This window comes from Eurypyga helias, unplaced genomic scaffold, assembly GCF_000690775.1.
Source record: "Eurypyga helias isolate BGI_N326 unplaced genomic scaffold, ASM69077v1 scaffold13812, whole genome shotgun sequence".
Classification (NCBI taxonomy): Eukaryota; Metazoa; Chordata; class Aves; order Eurypygiformes; family Eurypygidae; genus Eurypyga; species Eurypyga helias.
In genome coordinates, this window is record NW_010234204.1 from 4,410 (window position 1) to 31,324 (window position 26,915).

At 40.6% G+C, this 26,915-nt stretch overlaps 1 protein-coding gene across 1 annotated transcript in view; it reads right to left on the reverse strand.

Moving 5' to 3' along the window:
* Window positions 1-1,796: 1,796 nt before the first annotated feature.
* SPATA5 (spermatogenesis associated 5) overlaps window positions 1,797-26,915 on the reverse strand; it is a gene marked incomplete at both ends in the record, with an annotated part of 46,964 nt that continues 21,845 nt past the window's right edge. Inside the window, 4 exons of the mRNA XM_010161985.1 lie at window positions 1,797-1,876; window positions 2,311-2,364; window positions 13,632-13,841; window positions 22,200-22,354. Of these exons, the coding sequence (XP_010160287.1) occupies window positions 1,797-1,876; window positions 2,311-2,364; window positions 13,632-13,841; window positions 22,200-22,354 (499 nt within the window). The remainder of the gene's footprint in view (window positions 1,877-2,310; window positions 2,365-13,631; window positions 13,842-22,199; window positions 22,355-26,915) is intronic.

A 26,915-nucleotide genomic window follows, 5' to 3' on the forward strand; every position in this document is an offset into this window, starting at 1 on the left:
CTTTTACAAAGCTGTATCACAGGGTGCTTTTCACTGCCAAGGCAGAGAAAACTAATTCAACCAACAGAGGGAATAGGGAGACAATATAAACAGGTGTTTCCTTGAAAACTTCAGTATGGTTAGTAAGAGTACAGGAAATGGATCTCCAGAGGCCACAAATCGTTAGCATCTCTAATGCACTTGCAAATTCCTACTGTGCAAAGTCAGCCTGTAAAAAAAGGCCATTTCTAATAAGTGCCTTGTCTGGTTTCCTACGCCATTTAATTTCAGATGAATTTTACGAGTACTCTGCTACATATTTTACCTCCCATCTGGTTCAGATTTGACAATGAAATATTTGTGTCCCCCACCCTGTTCTTTTTAAAGCTCCAAAACCAGATGTCTCCAGTGCAACATGACTGCAGCAGGTCATACCACATTCTTCAGCAAGCTATGCCAGGCCTACTACCCCCCACAGACCATTCCAGGTAAAGAGAAATTGGGTTGTTTACTCCCAAAAAGAATAAAGCAAGCACACAAACAAGCTCAACAACTCTAGGGCACTGTGTGAAAAGGCTGATTAAAATGTATTATGGCTTATTCTTCCAAAAGGTTTTATCTTGATGAAGTCGTGTTTCTGAAAGCTAAGCACATGACGAATTGCAGCAGAGGGGGGGAGATTTTTTCCCCCTCTACTGGCTTGATTCCAGCACAGTTTTGCAACTCCTCTATTGTGATAAGCAGGCAGGTGTTTCAGCATGTATCACAGGGTGGCTAGCATTTCTAGGAAGTTTACAAATTTCACAGTTGCATACACTGCATATGAGAAGTGTACTGATGAAGACTTCTATCAGATTTGGCATTTTCAACAGAAAATGTGTTCGTTTCTTCACAGAACAGTGCTACTGTTGCACGTGATATCACCTGCTGCAAGATACATAGATTATTTGTGTTACTGAAATGTCAGAATGACACCTTTTATCCTTTCCAGCAGATAAAAAATGGTCCTTTTGCAATACAAAGGAGTCTGTATGGATGCCAAAGTAGCCTCTTTTCCAGAAAAATAAAAACGTTGTGCTGCACCTCTAAACTGGACAAACACCTTCTACATGCACAAACCAGGAAAAAAGTACTTGCACACAAGCAGTAATATTTTATAAGATATCCCCCAAGAAAAACCACTTACAGAGCCTATCAAATCTTAAATACTACAGTAGCAACTAAAACCTGCTATAATCCTCCTTCAGACAAGAGCTAAACATCTCTCAGAATCATCACAAAGCAGGATATTAAAAAAACATTGTTAGCTGCTTGCGTAACAATCCCTTTTTCATGTCACACATGAAAGGACATAAGTGTTCCCAAATCTTTGCAAGAAGTTTTTCCCACTCTGGCAAAATGTTTAAGGGTAGATTTAGGCATATGAGTAGTCTCCTTGGAAATTCTTGTTATATAGCATATGATCATATTGTTTGCTTATGGAGACACTATATTAGGCCAGTACAACAACCCTGGGAAAAGAAAGGAGTTAGTTACTGGAAATAAATGCAAGCTAAAACCACGGAAAAGAGCCAACGGGCATGAGAACCTGTATAATCATTCCTGTTAATAAGATGAGAAAGGAAGAACTCCACCAGCTTACCTGTTTATGCCAAGTTAAATACACTTGAGTAGAAGCCACAAATGCTATCCTTCTGTATGTGGAATGAATATATTTAATAAATTAATTCTGGAAAAGTAATACACTTGTGATTGCACAATGCAAGAGTAATTTATCAGAAAACACCGGCTGTGATTTTTGTAACAGGAATACTTACTTTCCCCTTTCAATTGCCAAGGCATCTATTTCATCAAAGAAAAGAATTGAAGGAGACACCGCTCTGGCTTTCCTAAAGATCTAGAACAACAACAATGAAACACTCCGTTTAAGGGATCGAAAATTTTTACAGAATGCTATCACCCCCTGCACACCTCAAAAGCTACAGAGCATCACAGAACAGACAGAAGCCTTGTCTTCTAAAAGGTTTATTTTGAGAAAAAAAAAAAAAAAAGAGAGAAGTTATTCATGATAGTGCAAGTTGCAGGCTTACAGTGAAAGCTACAACTGGATCCAAATGTGACATGCATCACTATGCAGAAGCAGAAGGAAGTTGAACAACACACAATACCCCTCTTGCCTTTTTTTTTTTTTATTTTATTTCATTTTGTTTTTAAACTTAAACCAGAAGGAGATTTTTTTGAAAAGTTTAAAGGTAATCTTATAAGCAGAGAAGAATTTGAACATCAAGAAAGCTTAACATATAACATTATGTATGGCTTGCCCTTTCTCACCTCTCTCACTGCTCGTTCAGACTCACCAACATATTTATTCATCAGCTCAGGTCCCTGCAAAATTAAAAAAAAAAAAAGGCAGCTTAAAACACACATTATATTTACATACAAAAAGGACTGAGACAATCTTCCAGCACCACACTACTGATGTTCTGTTACAAGGAATTTTACGAGTTTGTCACTTGCAAGTCTTGTGCATTTTTACTTACCTTCTACCTGTACCAGGCTTTCCTCTGGTTGTTATAGCACTGTGCATGAATTAACTCTATGCATGTAGGTTATTCCTCTCATCATACTACTTTCATGAGAACAGAATTAACCAAAAATATAAACATTGGTCTTCTTAAAAGTGGTTAGCTCAACAACAGGAACAAGGGGCTTGCAAATCAGCCAAAAAGCCAAATTACAGAAAGGCATTTACTTGTGCTCGCAATGTGTATCCTGTCCAGCCAAGCACCAAAGCAGTGTCTTAAACCAATGTTACAGCACTTCTTTGAGCTTGACAGTTTGCAGGTCCAGAAAGAAGCAGCTGCCATAGCAGCACACCTGAAACCCATCCATGAGGCGCTCCATCCCCAGCGAGAAAGCTGTTCAGCCTCTCAGCTCATTCACATTCCTTCTCTCTGCCGAGCCAGCCAAGCACGGTTATTAGTGCCAGCTGCTCAGTGCCTGTTTATACTCACAGACCTGTCCACTAGGAACAGACCCGAGACCACAGGGTCAACGTTCAAGTCTTGAGCAAGTACTTACAATTACAGAAAGTAAAACACTAGAGAATTCTCAGAGCATTTTCTGTTCTGCTATATCCTTTAGGACAGGCTGCTTAAATACTGCTTCCTAATGGGACTACAATTCTCATGGGATTGGTAATGACTCATTGACTTCAGCCTGGCTGGCATTAACATTGACCTGCAGCCACAACTAACAGTGATTATTCACTGCCCTGAACCGAGAAAAGATCCAGTGGCTTCAATCTATTTTCCAGGGAACAGGTGTCCTCGTAATTTCACCAGCAGAAAGGACATCCTTCTTCACAGTCAAAAAACTGGACAACCTTTCTATGCTTCACAGGTGTGAGTACCTTCAGGTAACTCACTTCTCAGAGCAGTAAGGCAGCTTTAAACGGTGTGTTTGCTAGAATTAAGAATGTGTGGCAGAGGCACATTTATACATTGTCAGTGACAGAGCTGCTTTTACAATCCCTCTTTGAATGGGACTATCTGGACTTTGTACCCAGACCTGTAGAATACAGATTCATTACTCTTAAAAGGCATCACGCCGATTTTTGAGGGCTCTCCTTCCACGTTCATGTTCACTCTCGCAATAACTACTAATGTACCCACTTTATCTTGACACTAGCACCATTAGAAAGTACCCACACATACATACGGGGAAGAATGCATACTCTAAAAAGAAAAGCACAAGCTACCCGATATCAGCAAAGCATCCACCTGATATTAGCAAAGCATCTATGACATTGTTTTTATTTATTTACTTTCAAGGAGTTACCCAGTACCCAAAGGACCAGGTGGGTTACAGCAGTAGCCAGACCTGGTGTACCACACAGGTAAAAGCAATTGTATAAAGACTGAAGAGCAGCACTGTGCCTTGCCCATAGGAAATTTAAATGACAGAATTAGCATTGCTTCCTTTCATCAACATCCACCCTCAAAGCAACTGCTGCTGTAGGTGAAGTGTCACCTGCACACTTTCAACAACTTCAAAATCTGAGTCTGTTGGATACTTGCGTGGAAACGACATTCATCAAACACAACTGATGAAGAATCAAGAAAAGAAAGAAAAGGGAAAAAACAAGGTAAGAGAGAAACACAAAGCTTTTTCCTACTATTCACTGTGGACACTGAACATGAGGAACATGCAGTTTATGCAACTGGCAGCTCAGAGACGGCATCCAGCTGCTCCAGGCCCTTGCCATTCATCACATTCAGTGCAGATGAGGAATCCGATAGCATGGGCCTAACAAATCCATACGGAACGAGAGCACAGTCTTCTCTTTCTGTTAAACTGAACTGATACGGGGAGAAATCTCTGCAGATTCTACCTACAATTATAGATTTCTTTTACTAACCTTTTCTTGGAGCCTATGAACCTTCTCTTTCATGCCCTTATTCTCATAAGTAATCTTAATTCACATCAGTACTCTCATGGAAACCAACATCATATGCATCAGTGCCAATAGTGTACTCCTCTAGGATGACACAAACATCAAATAGCCTGACATTTTTGTTTCTTTTGTCTGAGCAAAAAATACTTAAACCCAAAACTACTCTCTTTGAGCTTTAAGGTACAATGTAATTTCAGATGCTTGGAGTTTTATTTTTAATTAAGCATTAAAATATGATCAAGGCAACATCAAAGCAATAAATACTGTTTAAAATGTTTCCAAAGAGAATTATTTTGAATGCATGGTTTTGCTATAAGCTTTGACGTGAAGTTTTTCCTCTGTTTTTCTCTTCATTAAGCAGCAACTCCAGGTGAAAGACCACTATGTATTAATGACCTGTGCCTCTTCATCAAGAATTTTTATGAAAACTGATTTGAAAGTCTCCTAGTTCACCTCTCCTGACCAATACCAAAGTTGCTGTTCAGAACCATGGTTTTTATTGCAAGCAGTTTGGAACTCTTGTTATGCATGGCAATAAAGGAAAGGAATCCAAAGTCAGAGAAAGCACACACAGAAGAGGAGGAATTGTTATACATTTCGTCTCATGCAAACACTTAAAACCACAACAGAAAGACTAGAAACGTTCAAAGAGGCTGCATGGAGAAACTGAATTGGGTTCGCTCTGGTCCCACCCGAGCCTTACCATGTCTGCAAACGGGCTGTCCTTTATCCAAGATTGATGGCAGTTCTTTCAAAAGACAAATCTGCATGGCAAGCAATCTACAGGCCACCACAAAGTCACCTGCTGACAGCTGACAAGGTTTCAAATTTTCACAAAGCTCACCTTCTCTTTTTCAGAAGTTTACCTCGAAGCTGGAGGCCACTCAAGAAACAGCAGGAAGGGGTTTTTTATTATTATTTTTCAATGCTTTTCTAATGCTTTAAAAATCAATTGACATGAGTCTGACTTACTTATTAGCAAGTCAACACCTGCTGAAGTGTCATTTTTGGCCTAGAGATGAGCATAACAATTCCTTTAAAAGCTGTTTACAGCTGTTTATATACTGACCAAGAGGTACCAGTAACAAATGGTCCAGTTTAATGATGCCTACCTCTGTTCTCTTCTGCAACAAGCCATTGTCCATATGAAGAGACATGAAAAAGCCTGTTCCTTCCGGTCATTTGCACAGCAACTCCAAAATCAGCAAAAGATTTGGAGCAGGAAACTGGCAGAAGTAGTCCTAGCATCACCATGCATAATAAGCACACAATTTGTGAGCTACAATCCAGACTAATAGTACGAAATCTGCCAATTCAGGCCCACTGCATACTGCTGAGCTTTGTTTATTCAGGCTGAAAGTAATGCGAGCTTCCAGCTATGCTCTGTTTAGATACAATCCCATCCTCACCTACAGATACTTTCCCCTTCTATCATGCAACCTTCTACCTGTTTATGGTCTGGACTGAGTGTGGATTTTTCTCTTTTTTTGGTAAGAAAAAAGCAAGATAAAAAGAAAATTCCTTACATTTAAAATATTATCAGAATAAACTCTTGAAAGATTAACTGCACGAAAGATAAAACCCCTGTATACAGGCTGCAACATGAGATACGCTTATGTACACATGGTTATGACAGACATTCTCAAAGTGTTTTTAAACTGCACGAGGAACATCTGGTACCCCTGAAGTCAGAGTATCAGTAATTTGTCTAAGCAGTGCTTAAAACCACTTGCAGATTTTTTTCCACCTGAAAAAATGGGTAGCAACTTTCAACTGATAGGAAATCTAGTCGATGGCTTCCCTCCACAAATCATGTTTTACTGCTTTGAAAATCAGGTAAGTTATGCACTTAGGCTTGTTGAGCCAGATGGACACAGCCCCAGATTTCTCCAGCATACAGCTCTGTCTACACTCTTCTAAAATATTGCCATAACTGCACATGCAGGTTACGGGCTCCAACACAGACACACTAAACTATGTTAGCTATAGAGTATGATACATACTTTTAAAAAATCCAATTAGAGAATTTATATCGCATCCTACATATTATTACTCTACAATATATAATGGACAATTCCTTTTTTGCCATGTTCAAAGTAAAAAAGATCAAACATCAAAATCTTAAAATATATGACATTAAAATATCAGTCATAACTAATATTTAATTTCAAATGAAGTATCGAGAAACTGAGCTCTGCACTGTGAATCTGAAAGGAAAAAAAAGACAGGTGTGCCAAAATTAGTTTTCAACTGTTCACAACGTGTACCTAGGACAATGTTTATTGCCCACACTCAGACATCTGCATCTGAGTTAGATATTCACACTAACTGATTTGGACAGACCTACCTCTACCTGGCAGATGCAACGCACCTCACTGCTGCTAATTTCTCATCAGACTAGAGGAGCAGCGTAGAGTACACAGCCAGCTCTGAGGAGTGAAGCTTGGTCCCATCCCTACCAGCACCAGTATATCTTTCATGGAGTTATACCCAGCATTTTGGCTTCCTTTTTTTTATTCTTTCCAGTTCCATGACAATGCAGGTGAGATGATAGACTCTACCAACATTAACTGATCCGGAAGAAACCTCAACAGCAAAATACTATCCCCTCCCTACCACAGTCAAACCAAAGCAACATATAACTCAGGCCGGCTGCAGGAAGGAGAGCTAGTAAGATAAACAGTGGGGCTTCCTTTATTTTAACAGTAAGGCTACTTCTAACGCAAAGGTTGTACATGTGTGAATTGCTAATTGGTTACACTACACAGAAAAATATTTGCTCAGAAAATGCACTGTATTTGCTTGTTAAGAATAAAGCCTACTACTTCTCTTTCCATGCCATTTAATGATTTAATCATCATTCCCACCTTCCCAGCACAAGTGAACTCCAGGCTGAGCGCCATGCGCCACTTGAATCGCTTCCTCTCCCTCTGCCATGCATTCCAGAGGGCCTTAAAAACTTGCTGACACCTGTTTGGCATTTTAAAAACTTCAACAGGTGCTTGTGGGCTCCAAAGTATCTAAGGGAGTAGGCTGGCAAATAACTGTCATCCCCAGTCCTTGCAGCGAGGTTGCTAAAAGCAGCGCAATCAAACTGTGAAGGCAAATACAATACCCATTTTAGTTTATTGGCATGCCTCAGAAAACACTGTTTGCCATTCGCCTTGACTAGCAAACTTCAGTGACAATCTATTGAGGCTTCTTTACACAATGCAGAAACCAGTATTTGTGGAGTGAACTGACTGGAAACATCGAATTACATTCAGTGCATGAACCAGTGCCTTCAGGCCCTCTTCAGCACTCGGGCACACCTGCTGCTCAAATGTACCTGCATCGGGGCAGTATCCACATCGGATCAAAAAAAAAAAAAAGAAATCATACAGCAAGCAACAAAAAATTAACCACTCGCACTGTAAAACATATTTGGCTCCTGAAACTTCATCCCTCCAGCAACACCGCATTCCACGACTGCTACATTTACCTGATTACTGACGAACCCTGTGTAACTTGAGGAGAGAAAAACAAAGTGTTAATAAAAATTAATTTTGCAAAGTATTTGGGAAGGGACAAGGAAACAGAGACAGATCTTGGAATAATTTTCTGCCTGCATATTCACTTCTGGAAAGCTTATGGTAAGAATGGATGAATGTCTTGTTTTATTTTTAGTAGAGTAAAACATGCAGATAGCTTCAGGAATACAAGAGTCCATTAAAGGATCCCAAATTGTTGTCCCCTGTAAAAACTGTTAAAGAAATTTTTCAAACATGAGTTTCACTATCTGCTAATTAATCAACAAGTTAAGAAGGCTTGATGCCTGTAACTATTTCATATGTCTGCTCACTGAAATCCCCATCCAAAGGCTAAGCTATCCCCCAAATTTCAGTGACAGTTCTTCACAAAGCAAAGCAGTTGGCCTTTCGAATCCTCATTAATCTGTTTTAGCTGCCACAGCCAAGAGCTGAGGGGAAAAGCTGAGGAAACTTCAACTGGAAAATATTTTGACGTAATTGACCCAGATGACAAACTAAGCTTAAGCACATGTCAAGCACAGGGAGTGGTACAAAAGCATCGGCCGGGTGATACAGGAAGTTAAACGAAGCCAAGGTGAAATTAGAGCCCTGAGAACAGTGTATATTTTTGTAATTACTGCTAATTGAAAAAAGAAAAGATTCCTTCAGCCCAAGCTCTTAAGTAACAGCAAATAAAATGTCAGGAATATTTTATAACCTTCCCTCCTCCCCCCCAGCATAGTTGGAGCTCCTAATCAATGCAAATATTTTAAAGCAGGATAGTACACATCATCTGAACTGTTGGTTTGCTCGGTGTTAACATCCTTAAACACTGCGTACCGTCACGGGTGGGTTTGGGGCTGTTTTTTTAAAATTATTGCTGCATAGTGTTTACAACAATTAGTGTCTCTCAGCTGAATTTCAAGGGGTTTAACAAGCGGAGATGTAAATTCTCAGGATAGTTTAAGCTGGTTTTTGTCACTATCACCACATGAGTTTTTGCCTTAGTTTTGATTTTAAATAGACAAATATTAAAAAGCACTATGCAGCTAGGGGAAATCTGATGCTTCCAAAAACCATTACAAGCATAAAGAAGTTACATAATTTTTCTTGTTATTTATTTTGTAAACTCAGGTAATCTGCTTGTTGTCAGAAAGCAGAACTCAAAGCCTCTTGTTGATATAACCCTGAGCAAAAGCCTCCTGAGATGAGCAGAAACCCTCCCTCTGGTTTTAACAGGCTGAGTAAGTAGAAAGTAATGCAACACAGGATATTGTCAACAACATACATCCCCTCCAGTATGCAGCATCCTGGGTTTACCGGCAACTCAAAGGGCAATAGGATTTTCCAATCGCCATACCCCTCATGGGACTGTCAGCTAAGGAATGCACTGTAACTGGGTGATGCCCTATCCCTGGCTGCCTTCAAGGCCAGGCTGGATGAGGCTTTGAGCAACCTGGTCTAGTGGAAGGTGTCCCTGCCCATGGCAGCAGGGTTGGAACTAGATGAGCTTTAAGGTCCCTCCCAACCCAAACCATTCTATGATGTTTATCTGGGTAGGAACAGTGATGGTGTCTCCCAGGCTCGCCACTGAACAGTGAACTTCAGTGTTCATTTTCAGATAGATTAAAAGCAAAAAACCACAATGTTTTTCTTATTTAGTAGTAAAGTACCTACATACCACAACGATGACCAAAAAAAAAAAAAAAGCCACAAAGATTCTCTGCAAGTTGCTTGCCAGAAAAGCAACAGAAAAATCCATGAAGAAAAGGAATATTCATTAGATTCTTGGTACAACACAATGATACAGGGTTTCCTAAAAATAAAGTAATTTTTTAAAATAATCCAAGAGGGCAGTCACAATAAATCTAAACAAACTAAAATGCAAGGCAAATGCAGATATAATTATTTATGCCATACAGCAAGATATGGAAGTTTCCTCAAAAAATATTCTTACATTATCACCATAAAAACTTAGTGGTCTAATCAACGTATATCTCAAAAAAGCAGCTAAAACTGACCCTAAGGCTGACAAAACAGTACAGAGATATCATGTAAACAGTCAAAAGAAGGAAAAAAAAAAAACCACCCACAGTGTACAGAAATAACACAGTGACAAAGGGTTTAATTTTCTTCATGTTCTATCTCAGAAAGCAAGATGACATCTAAAGCAGAAATGTCAGAGACAGACAACGGTATATAGCAGAAAAGTGTCACCAGCCTGGCAGAAATTGAAAGTTACATTCCCCATCCTATTAATATTGATAGGCCCAATATCTGTATACAATTTTCTTTTCCTATTAGTAAAAGAAATGCATAAAATACATTTCAGAAGAAAATTACAAGCTTTGGGGCAGGCTCAAAAGGAATATGAAGAAGTACAGAGGTGCATAGAAGGTTGACTGAAATAAGAACTGAACCAGATCAGAAACTATTGACAAGACTGATGTTCGACCCTGAAGAATGAAAAAATCATCCTAATTCATTCCCTCACAGAGTCTTATACTCGCTGGGATCCATGACCACAAAACACTGAAAGCACTCCAAGAATTTCAGAACAATTCAGTTGTCTTTCCATAACAGAGGTTTGGGAGGGGGAAATAATCAAGATGACCACTAAAAACCCTGAAACGACTCAATGCTGCAAGAGATTTAGAAAATGGGTGGTGGGAGGGAGCAGGAAGAGCCATCCCCTGAAAAGCAGTTGACAACGTCAACCCCAGTAAATTTAGCAGATATATTGTATTAGAGACAAAGAATGCCAAGTGAAGGATTAAAAATAAAACAATTTCCCTTAGGAATTATGTGCAAGATTGCTTTGTAAAACAAACCAACCAACCAATCACTTTTCTCTGGAAAAGCAAAAGGTCACCAATCTTGGTGAAAATATAGCTATAAAAAGTTTTGGCCAAACTTCAAAAAACATGTTTATAAAAGGGCCACATTCATTGTAACACGAACCATTCAAACTTCACAATAGATTTCAGGAAAGAACAGGATGCAACGTCAAACATCTGTTATCACATTATTTTCGTCAGCTCCTCTGCCCAGAAATTACATCTAGACACTGCCCATCTTCCAAACTGCGTTAGAGATAAGGCAGATGTGGGCCGCAGGCTGCGCCGCCTTGACCATGCCTCACGTAGCATTATGACAACCGGCCGTGAGCAAGACACGTGGAAACGTCACATTTTAACAGATTACATATAACCCATCTGAAGTACTTCATCTGACAGAGTCAGCTGTCCAAACTGCACAGACACTGCACAGGCACATCTGGACAAGTAGCGCAAAAGCCTTCCCGGAGCCATGCTGGGGCAGGGCCCATACCTGTTTCACCCAAGCAGGCTAGCCAGCAGAGTACATTCAGCACTGCTGGAGAGACTTGGACTGACTGTGCCCATGTATCTTCCGTGTCGTGTGCAGGCATAATAGGTCCATCTCCCAAAAGTCACTGGACCAAGCTCGCACTGTTTGTAACATACTCCATTTCCTCTCAGGTTTTGGACATGGGAGGGAGACGGCAGCCAGCAGCCAGCTCCCACAGCCAGAACTACGCCTCCTGTCTGCAATCTGTTTGCGAGACTGACCCAAGAACCTGAGCCACCTGAACTATCCTGAAAAACTACACACATCCTACAGGCTACGCACCAGACACTTTTCATCAAAATTACTTATTTGGGGCAGGAGAGACTGGAAGGAAAACACAAGTCTGAAATAAATTATCAAGAAACACACTTCAATTTCAAAAAGCTTGATACCAGTTCCAGAGACAGATATTTGAGACATAACGTAGAGAATGGGAAAACTAATAGGACTATAAGCAAGAAAGAAAAAATCCCCTCTCAAAAAGAAAAGGCAAAAATCCACATATTCATCTACTTCGGATTTATTGCAGGAACGCATGCAGTGGAAATTAATTCATGCCTATTGTGCTTTAAGAAGTGCTACAGACAATGATGTTTAACACATTTAGTACATGATGGATGTTGCCTTTTCTGTCCAGGAAGCAAATGTGAAGTTAGAGAAAGCGGGCTATGTTCCCTTTCTGGAGTCAACATATCCAGGGCTGGACATGCTCCAAAGATGTGCTTCTTGAAACATCTGTACATTGAAAATTCAACCAGTTCCAGACCAAGGGATTTAAACTGACAGGAAATAAAAGGCAGTTTCCCCAAGCCAGCCGCTTCTGCTGCAGCTTGTCAATGATGGGGATTTGTGCCATCAGAACTCCACCGTGAAGAAATGCTGAAAAGTACAACAGCATTTCATATCAGAGCACCTCCTATTCACCATGAGCCACTTTTTACTTCTGAACAATTAACTGCACCAGTAAAAGTGTCTGATGTAGCTATGACTGATGAGTACTGGAAAATGACAGATTTCGTTTTAAATTGTGGTGTGGGTTTTTTTTTTTCCCCTCAGTCTGCTACATTTTCTGCCCATCCTCTCCCGCATCAGGGCGAGACAAAGAGGAATGTTTTCTTTTAAGCAGTACAGAAGGAAAAGGTTACCTTGTTTACTAGTAACTCTGGAGTACAAAGAACTACTTTGTCTTTATGGAAGAGGCAGTAAAGGTAATGTTTCTTAAGGGCTGAGGTTTCCAAGGCTGCTCTTGTTGATGTGACCATGACCCAGAGGCCTGTCTCTAACCCTGGGAAGCACAGACAGTGAAGGGCTGCTGGCTTCAGGGTCAGTATAACTACCTCTGCTCCCAGAGAGGACAGGATCCACAGCTACCCTTACAGTGTCAGGAAGGATAAGCAGAGAAGGAAGCTGTGCAGAAAGTAACAACACAGAAGGCTTTGTGAGTAAAGAGATGGTCAACAGACAAGAGTACGTGATCTTACTACTGAGGAGATGATGCTTTTAAAATACTTAAACAAATGTTTTTTCTTGCACTTCATTAACACTGACACAGCTGCAGGACTACTCCATGTGGAATCACTCTGCTATCCTTTTTTTTCTTCCTCTGTGCTGAACCTCAGTATTATTATTACTAAATAACTTCCATTCATGCATTTTCCATACAACCCACAGCAATCAATTACACTGATTCATAGGCAATGAAATCCAAAAGTTTTTCTGTACTTAAGAGTGTTTCTTAATGCCGAGAGAATATCCCATTTATCCAAGAATGCTCCAGATATAACTGATTTTGCAAACCTTCTAAAAACTGATGAAGTAGAACGATTTCCCCTGAAAAAAGGCATATAGGGCAGGAAAAATCTGTCATGAAACATGAACAGTAAGATAGAGAAAGTGACTTTCCTGAGGAATGAAAAGGAATTTAAGAGATGAGATGATAATATTTCCATGCAAGCAAGTAATTATTAAGGTAAAGAGCCATCCACTATCCAGAGTTTTATTTCATACATATTAAGAATTGCATTGGTTTACATTTTTAAAATACTTTAAATAATGCAATAATTAATACGTCACTACACAGCTTATCCATCCATCCAACTTATAATTTCTGTGCTGTGATAAGTCAAACATTTTTAAAAAGCATACAGTGAAGCACTAGTCCTTTTCAAAAAACCACAACATATATCAGATATTTACAAGGTGCTTGCTGTAGCACATGAGGATCACAAACACGATAAGCCACTGGAATCTAGCACTGGAAATGGTAAACTATGAATAGTTACACAGGAGTTAAGAAAATTTAAGACTAAATGGCCTACCTTCACTGCCAAGAAGTTGAGGCCACTTTCATGTGCCAAAGCTTTTGCTATCATTGTTTTTGAGCACCCAGGAGGTCCGTAAAGCAGCACACCTTTTGGAGGCTGAATCCCCATTCGGATGAAGGAGTCAGGATGCTTGAGAGGCCATTCAACTGCTTGCTTCAATTTCAGCTTGACATCTTCTAGTCCTCCTATGTCTGACCAAGACACCTGCAAAGCAGAAAATTTGGCTGACTTCAGACAATGGAGCAAAACAATTTAAAAAAAAAAAAAGCCCTGTAGAATGCATACTGGTTATTTCATGAAGTTGTTTTTAAACGAGGCACTTCTTCAAAAAAGCTTTTTTAAACAAGAAGTAATTGCTAATGAAGTCACACAACGTATGATTAGATTAGCTTTTTGCTGGTGGATGCAGGTAAAATATTTTGTGTCTACTTCAAAGGCCAATGACAAAATACAGAAAAATAACAATAAAATGACAGTGTGATCATACAGGCAGCACCACTTTGCATGATCACAAGCAAAGTCACAACTTGGTTCTCTTGTATTTTAATGTGATGCTGATATGGAATTTGCAAATTACTTTGATGTCTTCCTTGAAGGAAAGGGCTGTATGAGCTCAAGCTGGTTTTACTTACAGCTGCAGAGTAAGGCTCTGATCCCAGCTGTATAATCCCACTAAGCTGAACTGGACTGAGCATTGGAAGTTTTGGGGGTTCCTCCACTTGCCAACACTATTACTCCCATAGAGGACTTGTGCAATGAAGATTTAACTGGAAGCTTAGAAACAAACAATCCTTCCAACAGACAAGTACCTACAGAAAATAAAAACCACACACCAAAAAAGCAACACTCAAACCCAACTGCAGTTAAATTTGCTCTGTTGAAGACACAATACAAACTTGTCAGGCACACGTGGGGACAGAACTAATATGTCCTTCCCAAAACAGCGGACAGATCTAAAACCTGCTACACCTCTCCCTGCATTGCTGTCAACAAGCCCAGGACTTTTGCCCACATCCCCCAGGCTGTTCTTCATTTTGTCACCATCCATTCCCGCCCACTTCAAATATTAAACATGTCAAGATGCACCTAAGATCTTCTGCCTTAAAACACTCTTCCAAAAGTTTACTAGACATAAATCACCCTTCAGCTCCGTAAAGTCAGCTACACCTGAAAAGCAAGCTGAGTATTACTAAAAGGCAACGTAACGCCTTTCTCCTGACCTGAAAACTGGTGTCACACCCAGCTGGCTCCTATTGTTGTTTTCCTGATACCAGTACACAAAGTGGAAGCCAACAGTAGAAAAGTAGTCCCTGAAAGAGGCAATTTGGTCTACTGCTGAAGAGAAAGAAAGAGAGCATTAGAAGTGGGGCAAGCACTTTTGTCTAAGTCCAAGCAAACTGCAAACCAAATAAAACTTCTCAATTGTCAGTTTTTGACACAGAAGAAAATGACGAAGGCAGCACAGAGCAAACAGCAAAAATCAATACGTGTGGGTCAACCCTTCAGAAATATTCTAAGTTTCAAGGCTAACCAGAAGATAAGGAGCTGCCAATCTGCTGCAGGCAGAACATCATCCCTCTCACACCAGGAATATGTTACAGGAACTCTAGGAAAAAAAACCCCACCCTTAGGTGACCAACAGCTTCTGATTCTTACATGATTACTTTATGAGCCTGGGGAAGCATGAAATATGTAGAGCTGATCACCACTGCCTACTAAGAAGGATCTGAGAGTAGAGGGATCTGCCAAAGACAGGATTCCTTCATGGAAAAAAACAGAAAAGAAACTTAAATTCAGTAAAGGTCAGAGCGAAGTGAAGACTGAATCAGACACAGCAGAGTATCCCAGTAGCAGGGGGAGGAAAGGATTTTAGCAGGGGCATAACCAAAGTGTCATGACACTTCTGGTAACTGCCAAGCCAACTTTTGCAATCTGCCAATATTCTCTTCTGAAATGCTGCTTTGTGCTACAAGCTAGAGTTACTGCACAAATCAGATTAAAAGAATGGTAGCATTCCCACCTGAATTTTCACCATAAGAGACATAAATCCACCTGTAGATTTTTAATTACAATGAAGCAAACACAGAAGTTCTAAAAAAGTAAAGACGTGTCAGCTCACTTGCACCTTGCCACTGTTCCACCCATGCAAACCACCCTTTTTCACTGAAGTTTTATAGGTGAGTAACATAATTAAACTCAGGACAGTTAATCTTCCCATATTCTAAAAGCTGGTGTTTCAAAGTCAGATCTGAAACCACGTCAGTGTTTTAAATTTCATCAAAAAAATAATTACCCATTCCTACAACGCTTAATTCTACCTAGGAGCTCTGTAAAGTGCAGAGAACTAAGTAGTGGCTCATTTAAACAACTTTTTCTTAGGGAAGAAGACACATAACATAAGCTTGTTCTCATTTTTCAGTATCAATCCTTACTGATACCTGGTAACGCACAGACTAGTCATTCCTAGCATCATGTCTTTCTAGCTAGACAAAGATTTTGACAAACATGAACAGAATCTCTTAAAATTAATTAAGTCATCAGGAATTCCCTATAACTTTCAGCCACAGAAGGCAAAATCCATTCGCAGTACATCACACACATAGAAAAAGCCAGGGAGAACACACCTAAATGTTACTTTTACCCTCTTGCAAACTTTCAGACTATTGCACAAGTCTTCTGAGGCATTAGTCTAATGATTTTTCAGACCTACTGCATGTCATTAAACATTAACATAAGCAATATAATTGTATAGAAAAGGTGACATAAGGCCAGCTTACATGAAGGCTGTTTTTGGTAATCTGGACACCTATTCTGATATTGTTCACAGTTTAATTCAGGAAGGGGAGGAGAGACAACTGGGTCAGGACAAACAAACAGGACCACTAAACGTGAACTTGCCCATTTTAAGTTAAAAAAGAAAATAGTTAACCAGTCAAAAATTAAGTTAACTTACTTAGAATTTCTATAACAAGACGTAATTAAAGATGCAATGGCTTTCAAAGCAGGAACAGCGAATAAGACACTGCATCCACATTCTGGTCAAGGCCTAACCAAAATCAATTTTTTTCCCCTCCTCATTTCAAAGGGGTGGAGATAAGTGGGGATGGAAAACACTACCATCCACCAATAATAAAACACTCACAAGTAAGAATTCATTTAGATTCATATAAGCTTGGCATCACAGATTCACAGAATGGTTTGGGGTGGAAGGGGCCTTAAAGCTCATCTAGTTCCACCCCCCCTGCCATGGGCAGGGACACCTTCCACTAGACCAGGGTGCTCAAAGCCTCATCCAGCCTGGCCTTGAACACTACCAGGGATGGGGCATCCACAGCTTCTCTGGGCAACCTGTTCCAGTGCCTCACCACCCTCTCCATGAAGAACTTCTTCCTGATATCTAATCTAAACCTCCCTGCTTTCAATTTAAAGCCATTACCCCTTGTCCTGTCACTACAGGGCCTTGTAAAAAGTTCCCTCCCAGCTCTCTTGTAGGCCCAGAAGCAGAAGAACTAGGTAGATTATTTCAGCACACAAATCCTTGGTAACTCCCTGACCGCAATTAGCACAAACATTAGTAAGAACGTTAGGATGGCTAGCTACGCTTCTACCTTCACAGGAACTCAAAGGAAAGGTCTGACAGCATAAGCAATGAAGTGAGAGATTCTGTCACAGTGGAAATGGTTTTAAAAACTAGCCTTGGGGCTGAGCTTACACACACACAGACAGTGCTCTGCTGCAGTGCATAAGACACCAAGATTTCATTACTGTCGTAATCTTGAGCTCTCCCCAGGTCAACAGAGCTCAGAATACAATGCAGAGCAGCAACTCCCCAGAGGTTGTTAAGCAGCAGCAATAAAGAAAGAAAGCAGACATGCAAAGGATGTCTCATCCAGAACCTCTTGGCCGTAAAGACACAAATCTGAGTGTTGACTTACAGTAAAGGGAGTGAAACAGGCAAGCAAAACCCACAGCGCCCTACACAACTTCAGAAAGACCCATAGGAGAGGGAGGAACGGCCACTACAGCAATTCTCCAAAGAAGTGAAATATTACCTTCCTGATTTATAACGTGCGTCCCCTCTCTCCTAAATCCCTGCTGCAGAAAAAGCTGCCTTCTAAAAAGGTTGTAACACATAGCAAAGTTTAAGAAAAGTCCCGTAAAAATGGAAAACAAGATGCTATATGGAACCAGGCAGCAAGTATCTTGCATTTGCCTTGGTCGCAGCCGACACACACGGCAACCCAGACACAAGTGGAGGGGCAAAAGAACACGGAAAAGAGGAACAGAACGAAAAGCATGTGGTGGCACCTCTGCCCGCAAGAGCTCCTCCTGCACACCACCTCACTGTCTGCCTGCCACCCCAAATTTTGGCTGTTTCCCCACCAGTAATTCTGGGGAATTCCAACAAATTCCCCAAATTTGTTTGGAATAAAGAACTGAAATTACGTCAGTGGCAAAACCCCTAGTAACCAGCTTGGCACAGAGCGCTTTCTAGAAGTGGACTGCAAAGCATTCTCTAAAGGTTATCAAATATCCTCAGACACCAAGAAGTGACTTGCTCCAGGCCACCCCAACAAGTCACTTCCATCACCTTGCTCTTTAGCTACTGCCTCAAATACACATATAACCATTTTTTTTTCCCCAGGTGTTCAGTAAGACAAAAGACTGCAACAGAACAGTTTAGCCTAGCAGCACTCTAAACAGCCAAGCAACTGGTACTCAAATCCAGGACCTAAAAAACAAAGACCAATTTGAAAACTGTGTTATCTTTACAGCCATGTCAAAGTTGCACAGATTTCAGAGAACAAGCTCTGTGTTGATGCAAAAATTTGGAGTTCACGATAAACAAGCAATTATTTTCATTCAGCAACAGAGGTGATGCCAGCTTCAAAAATCCAACAGCCCATAAAGGGCAAAAGGTGTCATGGCTATAAGGGAAGAAGCACTTCAACAAAATTCATTTACTTGTAGCTTTTGAAAGTTAATTTGAACTCTTGTTATTCAACTGACACATGGCTACCGCAAAGCGGTGAAATATGAAAAACCCACACCAACTGAAAAATAAAGATAAAACACACAAAAGTCTCAGTTTAACTCAGCGTGTACATCTATGGTTTTACTTGTTACTAACTGCACAGCTCAAAAGGTCCATCCACACCCATGGGGCTGCCAAGGGAATACTGTATTTACAATAAACAGTAAAAAAGTGGGTATTATTAACGTAGCTCAGGCTTCTGCCTTCTCTTTGGGGAAAAAAAAATCTCATATCTGATCATTTATTTAGTGTCTGAAGTTATTTTTAGAAAGGATGATGGCAAACAGTGTTAAGGTCACACTCCAAAACCTGAAGGGATGTCGCCCCTGATTTTCTAACAAATTTACCCACACAATTACCCATCCAGCTGGATAGCTTCTGGGGCAAGGAGAACAGGGGAAGAAAAGCCTGTCCTTACAGACAGAAAGTGTCTGGAGACTAATCAATACAGGATGACTGCACAAAGATACATAAGCCAGGAAAAACAAAACGAAAACACAACAAGTTTAGGGTTTCTTGAAGAAAGCTGGACTCCTGTCTGGTTCATGCTTTCCGTTTCCCACACATCCAACTATAATCTTTACGTTTCAACAAGAATGCAACAAAAGGTGTAAGCAGGGCAGTTGCTGTTGGTGCGAGTTACTGCAGAGCACATGCAATGTACCACAGTACGCCATGGCCAAGCGCCAATCAAGTCAAGTGCTGAAGGCGTAAGTGACCCAAGTCCATGGGCTGAAAGCACTGTGCTGAAAAGAGGACAAATTAGGAAAGAAGAACTTCTTATAGAAATTATGACTACTGGCATCAGTTCTGTGGCAAGCAAGTAATTTTAAGGTTTCCCACAGGTGTTGCAGGAGTAGATATTCAAGCATTCAAGTATTTGCTTTGCTGTTTAATACTTGAATAGGTATTCAATCTAGGACATCACATCATTGACACAAGATGATGCAACTAATTAATAGCTCTGCAACTAATTAATAGCTCTGCAACTAATTAATAGCTCTGCAGTTGCATTCATTTAGCTTCTTAGATACCTCGTTTCTACTGAAACCAAGTACTTCAGCATCCAATTAACAGCAAACATTAGCACAATCAAACACACAGCTTCAACCACAGCAGTTAGATACTCAGCTTGAATCAGAGAAGCAAAAATCAGTCTCTAAGACTAGATAAGACATACCTAAAAATAATTACTAGAAGCATGCAACATGAAGTGTTGCATACACTTTTTTAAAAAAAGGTATCCAAAGAAGTAGAAGCTGCATTACATTTTCTGCTACAATCTGTGTTCCAAACAAGACATCAACCATCTAAATTCTCTGAACAACAGTACATTAAATTCTAAGTGACTGCCAATCAGACACTAACATTCAGGTGAGAGTAAGACATACCTGTTTGCTAATAAAGAGCAAATGACACTAACCTAAGTTTAATAACAACACTAAGTAGATTTTTTAAATTTATTTTTGCTCGTGCATGTCTATAAACCACACAGTGGTTAATGTTTTCTAAAATAGCTACCCTTTGCTAAAAAGTACGTGAATGAGTTTCAGATGTTTGCAAGTGTTCCTGCATCACACCCCAGGCTCCCAGCAAGCAGCCTGAACGAACCGGCTGCAGTTTGAATTCCTGTCACTTGCTTTCCCTGCACTGCCATTCCTGCCACATAGCTGTAGCATAACCAGGTTCCTTCAACTAACTCATGGACTTGAGCTGACTTAAGGCACTTTCCCAGCTCAAATACAAATAGTAATGGAGTAGTTAGCCTTTAAGTGGTGGTGGCATTACCATGCTGGGCTTACACTACTCTGACTTTCATGGAGAGCTGTGTCAGTGTTTCCAGACATTCAGACTGCTTCTGAGCATGCAGGTACCTTTGTTTTGGTAAGCCAATAGCTCTGCAGCCCAAAATTATGGTTAAACTGAATTCCAGCACCTCCTCTGGTAGGTAATATGGGAAGACAAAGTCTGTTGCATATGGAGATTCCACTTTAAACTCATCCCAGGTGCCAACAGACAGCCTGAAATTTACCCTACATCTTCACAGAACACACACTATGTTGTAAAAATGCTGGTCCTGTCAGCACAAATGGAATCTGCACTATGTCATCTTCCCTTCAATAAAGGAATGAATTTTATTATTTCAGTGGCCCAGCTTGTGTTTAACAAATAAAACCAAGTGCCAAACAGGGAGACACTGGCAGGATGGTTTAGTGGAAAACTGGAGCCTGAGTAGTAGGCTGACCTGTATTCAGAAGAAATTTCCTGCAGCACCTTGAGACTTTGCTTCTATCTGTCTTTATTGCGCTGTTCAGCAGCACTCCATCTGCTCCAAATGGGCTGCTATGTCTAGAAGGCCCAGCACAGCGACAGTGACGTGAGCCCGAGAGCCAGAAGCACAATGAACGACAAGAGAATTAGTAACTCTGGTTTCTCAGCAGAACTAATTAGCCCTTGCGGATATTGATGCCACTACACCATTTCCAGGAAAAGCTGTCTGCGGCCAGCCCAGGCATTTCCACCCAGCACTTCACTGCACAGCGTGGACTCTTAACAAGCCAAGTGTGATATCCGAGCTGGCTGTCTGCAGCATCCTGTTGGCAGATTTTATTTCCCATTCCTATAGTTTGGGAATAAGGGTCTACAGTTGAGCAATCTAATTCCCAGATGACTCATCTTCGTGCAACGAGACATAAATGTTTTCTTCTAGGGCTTGGGTAGCTGCTGAGAAACACCAGTGCAACGGCTTGCAGAGTCAAGCCTTAGTAAGAGTAAACACGTTTTCTTTTGCTGAATCTCATTAAGCCAGGTAAGAGTCATCTTAAACTAGATCAGATCCAGAGCCCAATTTATGTTGTGTCTGCTACTGAACTACTATAATACATAACTGAGAGGGCAGTGAGCAGGGTAAAGATGAACCTGGCGACACCAAAAGAACTGTTCATATAATGACAACCCCTGACAGGTAACCATTTGGCAGCGATAACCTACCTACAATATCTAATTCTGCCCTCAGTTGAACTCACATAATGCCACATTCAGGTCACAACACTATGAACTGCATGTAGAATTAGTCAACTGCTTTACATAAAATCACAGCAATCAATCTCTGAACAGCTTTGCTCCTACACACTTTGGTTACAAATGCTAAGTCAGTTTCTGCTGAAGTCTGTGTCTGCTTTACAAAAGGCTCCAGCTTTCACAGCTATTCGGGATCTGCTCTGAGTAAACATCTTAATATTTTTAATTCATTAACCCACTCAGCATATAAAACTACAGATCGTGAGATATGGTCCTGCATTACTAACTCTTCTCTAAAGCATTAGGAACTTAAGCTTCTGTAAATGGGTCTTCAAAATTACAATTAAACAAATATGCAAACAAAAATATGATGCTTAACATTTATTGGTAACTTGAGGCTTCCACCTGACAAAATTCCTCCCTTTCATTAGGGCATTTCAAGGGCTAAATGCAACTCTTACCATGGCTCTAACAATATTGCTAGCATATTGCAAAAAATAACTTACTTTTGGCACATCAACTGCCACCTCCCTCATGGCGCTGGGCCTGACATCATTCATCCCCTGCAGGAAGTCATTGAAAGTAATCATCACTGACCCAGCCACCTCCTTGTCTAATAGGTTGGGTCTTTTCCCCAGCGCGCTCCTCAATGCGTACAAACCTATTAAAAACAAAAAAACCCACATAGAAACATGTAGACATCCTCCTCATTCTCACAAACAAAGCATACAACACACAAACACACAGCAGCACTGGAAAGGAAATGATGTTGAAAAGAATGCCTCAACGCCGGGCCTTAGCTAGGTCAAAGAACATGCAAGACACTTCTGATGAGAGAGCAAGAAACAAGGATTTAACGGCCACAGACAGAATATAAACTAAACCTGTTCCAAGAGACAGGACGAAACAGCCTTGCCCCTGCGTTCCCAGAGATGAAGCTAACAGGGCAAAACCTCCGGATGTCCATACATCGATCCAAACACACTTCCAAACCACAGAGGATGGGGGATAAGAAATATTCAAGGCAGACATTAAATCAGCTCACACAGGACATCTGCGACCTTGTCCCCTGCGCTATTATTAGCCCTGTGTTTTCCAAGCTGCTCTTAAAAAAAACAAACTGATGAGATTTCTTTTACTCTCAATGGAACCCTACTGTGCTATCTAGTAATATGCCAGACACGTGTATTTTTCTTGATAGGGAACAAACGTTCCCTGCAACACTCAAAGGTGTTCATTCCCTCCAGTGATCACGCAGGCATAGCTTTTGCCTTCTCCTTGGTCTGGCCAAATTGCTCATGTGGAATACCTATAAGTCTCAATACTAATTCCTAGCTTCCCCCTATAATTCAGTCCTTCAAAAGCCACACGAGTCTCACCCACTCTCACAGCAATATATCAATCCTCCTCAGGCACGACCAAGAGCTACTGTCTGCAGCTCCCACGCTTTCCACAGAGAGAGCAACTATGGTCCCATTGTGCAAGATGCCCAGAAGCATCATGGTTTTCCCACTGGATAATTTATGCCTCTTAAGGTCTAATATAGTTTGGAGTTCAGTGCTGCTACTTCCAAGCCTGTTCCGTGAACCGAATTGTTAAATACATGATTTAGTATATTATTACATGATGAGCGTAATCTTGTATACACACATCCACACACATGCAGATATGTAACATACCCTGTCATGTGTTACAAAAATAACATCAGGCAGTTACTACCCCAGTATGCCTTGCAGGGCCATAAAGATACAAACATTTGTTAAATCTTTTCTATATTTAACCAAACAAAATACCAATTAGTGCTACAAGAAAGGAGAATAAAAGGGATAAGCCATTTCTGAAAACAGACAAGTTTTTAAGTTTTAGTGGATTGTTGTCTTTTTTCTACAGAGGCACTGGTAAACGTGGACATGCAAAGTTTCTGACAATGACAGGAATTCTGCATTTCCTACAATATATACAACGTGTGAAGACATATAATATCTCCCTTGTGAAGCAGTACAGCTGGTGTCTCTCCATAAACTGCCAATTACAGCAGAATCTGAGCACCTGCATTCAATACCCAAGCTCTTAATACAATAATGAAGAAAAAAAAGTTAGTAATTCAGGTTTCCCCTTGCACAGAACATCCAGAACTAATAAGATATATAAATAAAAACATTCCATGAGGCCAAGGAGAAAAATGAAAATCTGGTCACCAGAGGACAAGCATAAAATATAACCGACTCATTTTAACAACCCAGACAATTTCCATGTTATTCATCCTCCCCACTCCTTCCTTCCTCTGAAAGAGTTCATTTGAAGCAAACAAAGCACTTACACAAGACAACATAGATCCACACACACAGAGAAAGATTTAAAGTTTACATCCAAGCAAATAACAAACTCAGCCTCTTATTCTAGTGTCATTGCAGCTAACACTTCGGGGGGTGGAAGCAGGTATTGGGGTCGAGTACTACGTTTTCTTTTTGGTAAAGTTGATTCACATGGCACTGTCAATTTTAAAAAATGAAAGCACAAATAACATAGTATGAAATTAAGTCATAGAGAGAGGAAGAAACTGATTAATATCTCTGATACGTATCTACTCAACCAGGTACCAGTTCAGCTCAGTGTCCATTTGATGGATTTTAGTCATATCATGTTTATCTTTTCTCCATGACATGAGAAAATCCTAAAAACAAACAAGTTCATTTTAAAATCTGAGGAACAGCACATAAAAACACCCAAGGAGAACACCACTCAAGGATTGTTACTGACGGCACTACTCAGAGTACAAGTGAAACTTCAGTCCTCAGCAGTGGGTTTGAAATCAACAGCCTTGATCCAGAACAGGAATAAAGAGGTCACAGCTTTCCAAACAAAGCCTGAATTCATTTCAGCATGTGCACGCACACACCACTGCACAGGTCAGTATTTAATTGAAACAATGTTTTACATTAAAACAATAATAAAAAACATATTGAAAAAGAAAGCATGATTCTTCCTGTTTCCTCCTGTTATCATAATCATTCTTTCCTGCACTTCAGATTGACCCCTAACCAGAGCACGGTGGGGGGAAAGTCTTACTTAACAGGAGAAGGATCCAGCCAGTGGCTTGCCAGAGGCAGAAAAACACATCCTTGTCTACAGGCACTGAAAGACATATTTAACATAAGGAAATGCAGGGCAGGGTGCAAAACGTGCTGCTAGAAGCAACGCAGGGGGAAAAGGAGGTGAAACAGTACAGCAAGCCCAAGTTCATCACTACAGCAGTTACAATGCAGATAAACTGAAGATTCAGACATACTACCTCAAAAAACATTGAGCATCTCTGCTTAGCTGTTGGGTCTTTCCCACGGGAATGTTTTGGTTTGAGTATATGTCATTGCTGTAAACTGACCGAGCACAGTATTTGTTTCAGCTTTGCTTGCCCCTTTTCAGATGCTACTTCAGGCTTAAGGATTCACGAATCCCAGTAGTCTTTTGGCAGTGACTGACCAGGCTCAGAAGTGGGCCAGTAGGTTTTCACTGCTTTATTCCAGCACCAAAGGCATGTGAGGGGAGGAAGAACACAGCCGTAGTTAGCCTGCCCGAGAGTCGCCGTGACTGTTTGCACAGACACAGGCTACCCATTCCTAGTAAAGGGATACGTGACTGGTCCCTAGGACTACCCTATGCACAGCAGAAACTTAACTGGGAAGCAGCCTTTGCAATAGAGAACAGCACTGATTCTCAGTGGAGTAGAAATGGAAAATCCCAGTTGAGAGAAGAAACAAGCATAATAAGTCACGTCTGATTACAAACAATGGAAAATAAACAGTTTGTTCCAGTCTAGCAACTGTGTGCTCTACCTCACCAACTCATCCTGTCTGTTTAGAACAGAGGAAACTAAGCGGACAGAGAGGAAAAAAACCAGCAGAACGCCCTGTCCTGGTACAGATGATCTTTCTTTGGTACCAGGCTATGAATGAGGTCGGTAGCATTGTTCCCCTGCAGTATTTTCTTGCTCAGAATTGTTGGCACATTAGATCATAATCACAAATGTCTGAGCCTAAAAATAGATTCTATGACACTGCTGTATTTGTCAGCCTGTGTATAATTACACACTACTGTAAATAATAGAAAGCATCCACTCAACACAACAAACATATATGCTTTAGGTTTCAAAAACAGAATATACACAACACTTAAGGAAATGAACTGAACAAAACAAAATCATTAGTCATGCCTCTGACTGCCCACCAGCTATTTCTTGCACAAATCCATCCTGTCTGGACTTACTCTATAAGAATCCTAATACCAGAATTTGTAAGCAGCTTTAAAGAAATTATCATCTTCTCATAAAATTGTTTACAAAAAGAAATGTTTCCTCTTTCCTTGTTAATCTAGCATTTCCCTCCCACATTATTACAGCCAAACCCAGAAGACTGGTACCGTTTCTCCCTGTGACAGTTGTCAGATCCAACATGATACACTTGTGCACAGCTGGAAGTGGAATGCTTAACAGCATATGGAAAGATTTCAGCTTTCTAATGGCACTGGATGGGGCATCTTCCTCTACTTCTAGATCTTTACATACCATACGTCAAAATTTAACAGTTTTGTGCATAGAAAAAGCATTTAATATAACTTAAAATCTATTTTGAACTTTAGAATAAAAGGAGCATACCTGACTTCACAGGCAATGGATACAAAAGTTATTCCAATGTTTAGTATTTTTGAGATAAGGAGTTCTTCCGCTTTATATTTGGCAATTTTTAATCAGCATGGCTTTCTGCACTCATTCGTGACAACCAGCCCAAAAGTATACTAGGAAATCTTTCACAGAACTTCAAGTATCATACACTACAAATCACATGTGTTCTTGAACATATCATCCTCATAAACAAAGGGAGTTAATAGCACTTTGTGACATCACCACATTGGATGGTGAGATCCAATTAAAAAAAAAAGAACATGTGTATGTACGTTGTTTGCAGTTATGCAAATACCCACATTAACACAGACAAAGCCCATGTCACTAGCAGACGGAGCCCCGCCATGACCAGGAAAGCACCACTGCTCCCCTGAGAACGTCCCATAGACACGTGAGGCAATTTTCATCCTGCGCAGACCCAGCAAAACAGCTCTCCTACCCACCACGGTGAGACAGCACCCGGTAGTGACACAGGCAGCTGCCATGACCACTGAGGGACAGCAGGTAGGCGTCTAGGCAAAGGCTCCTCTTCCCTACACTCCCC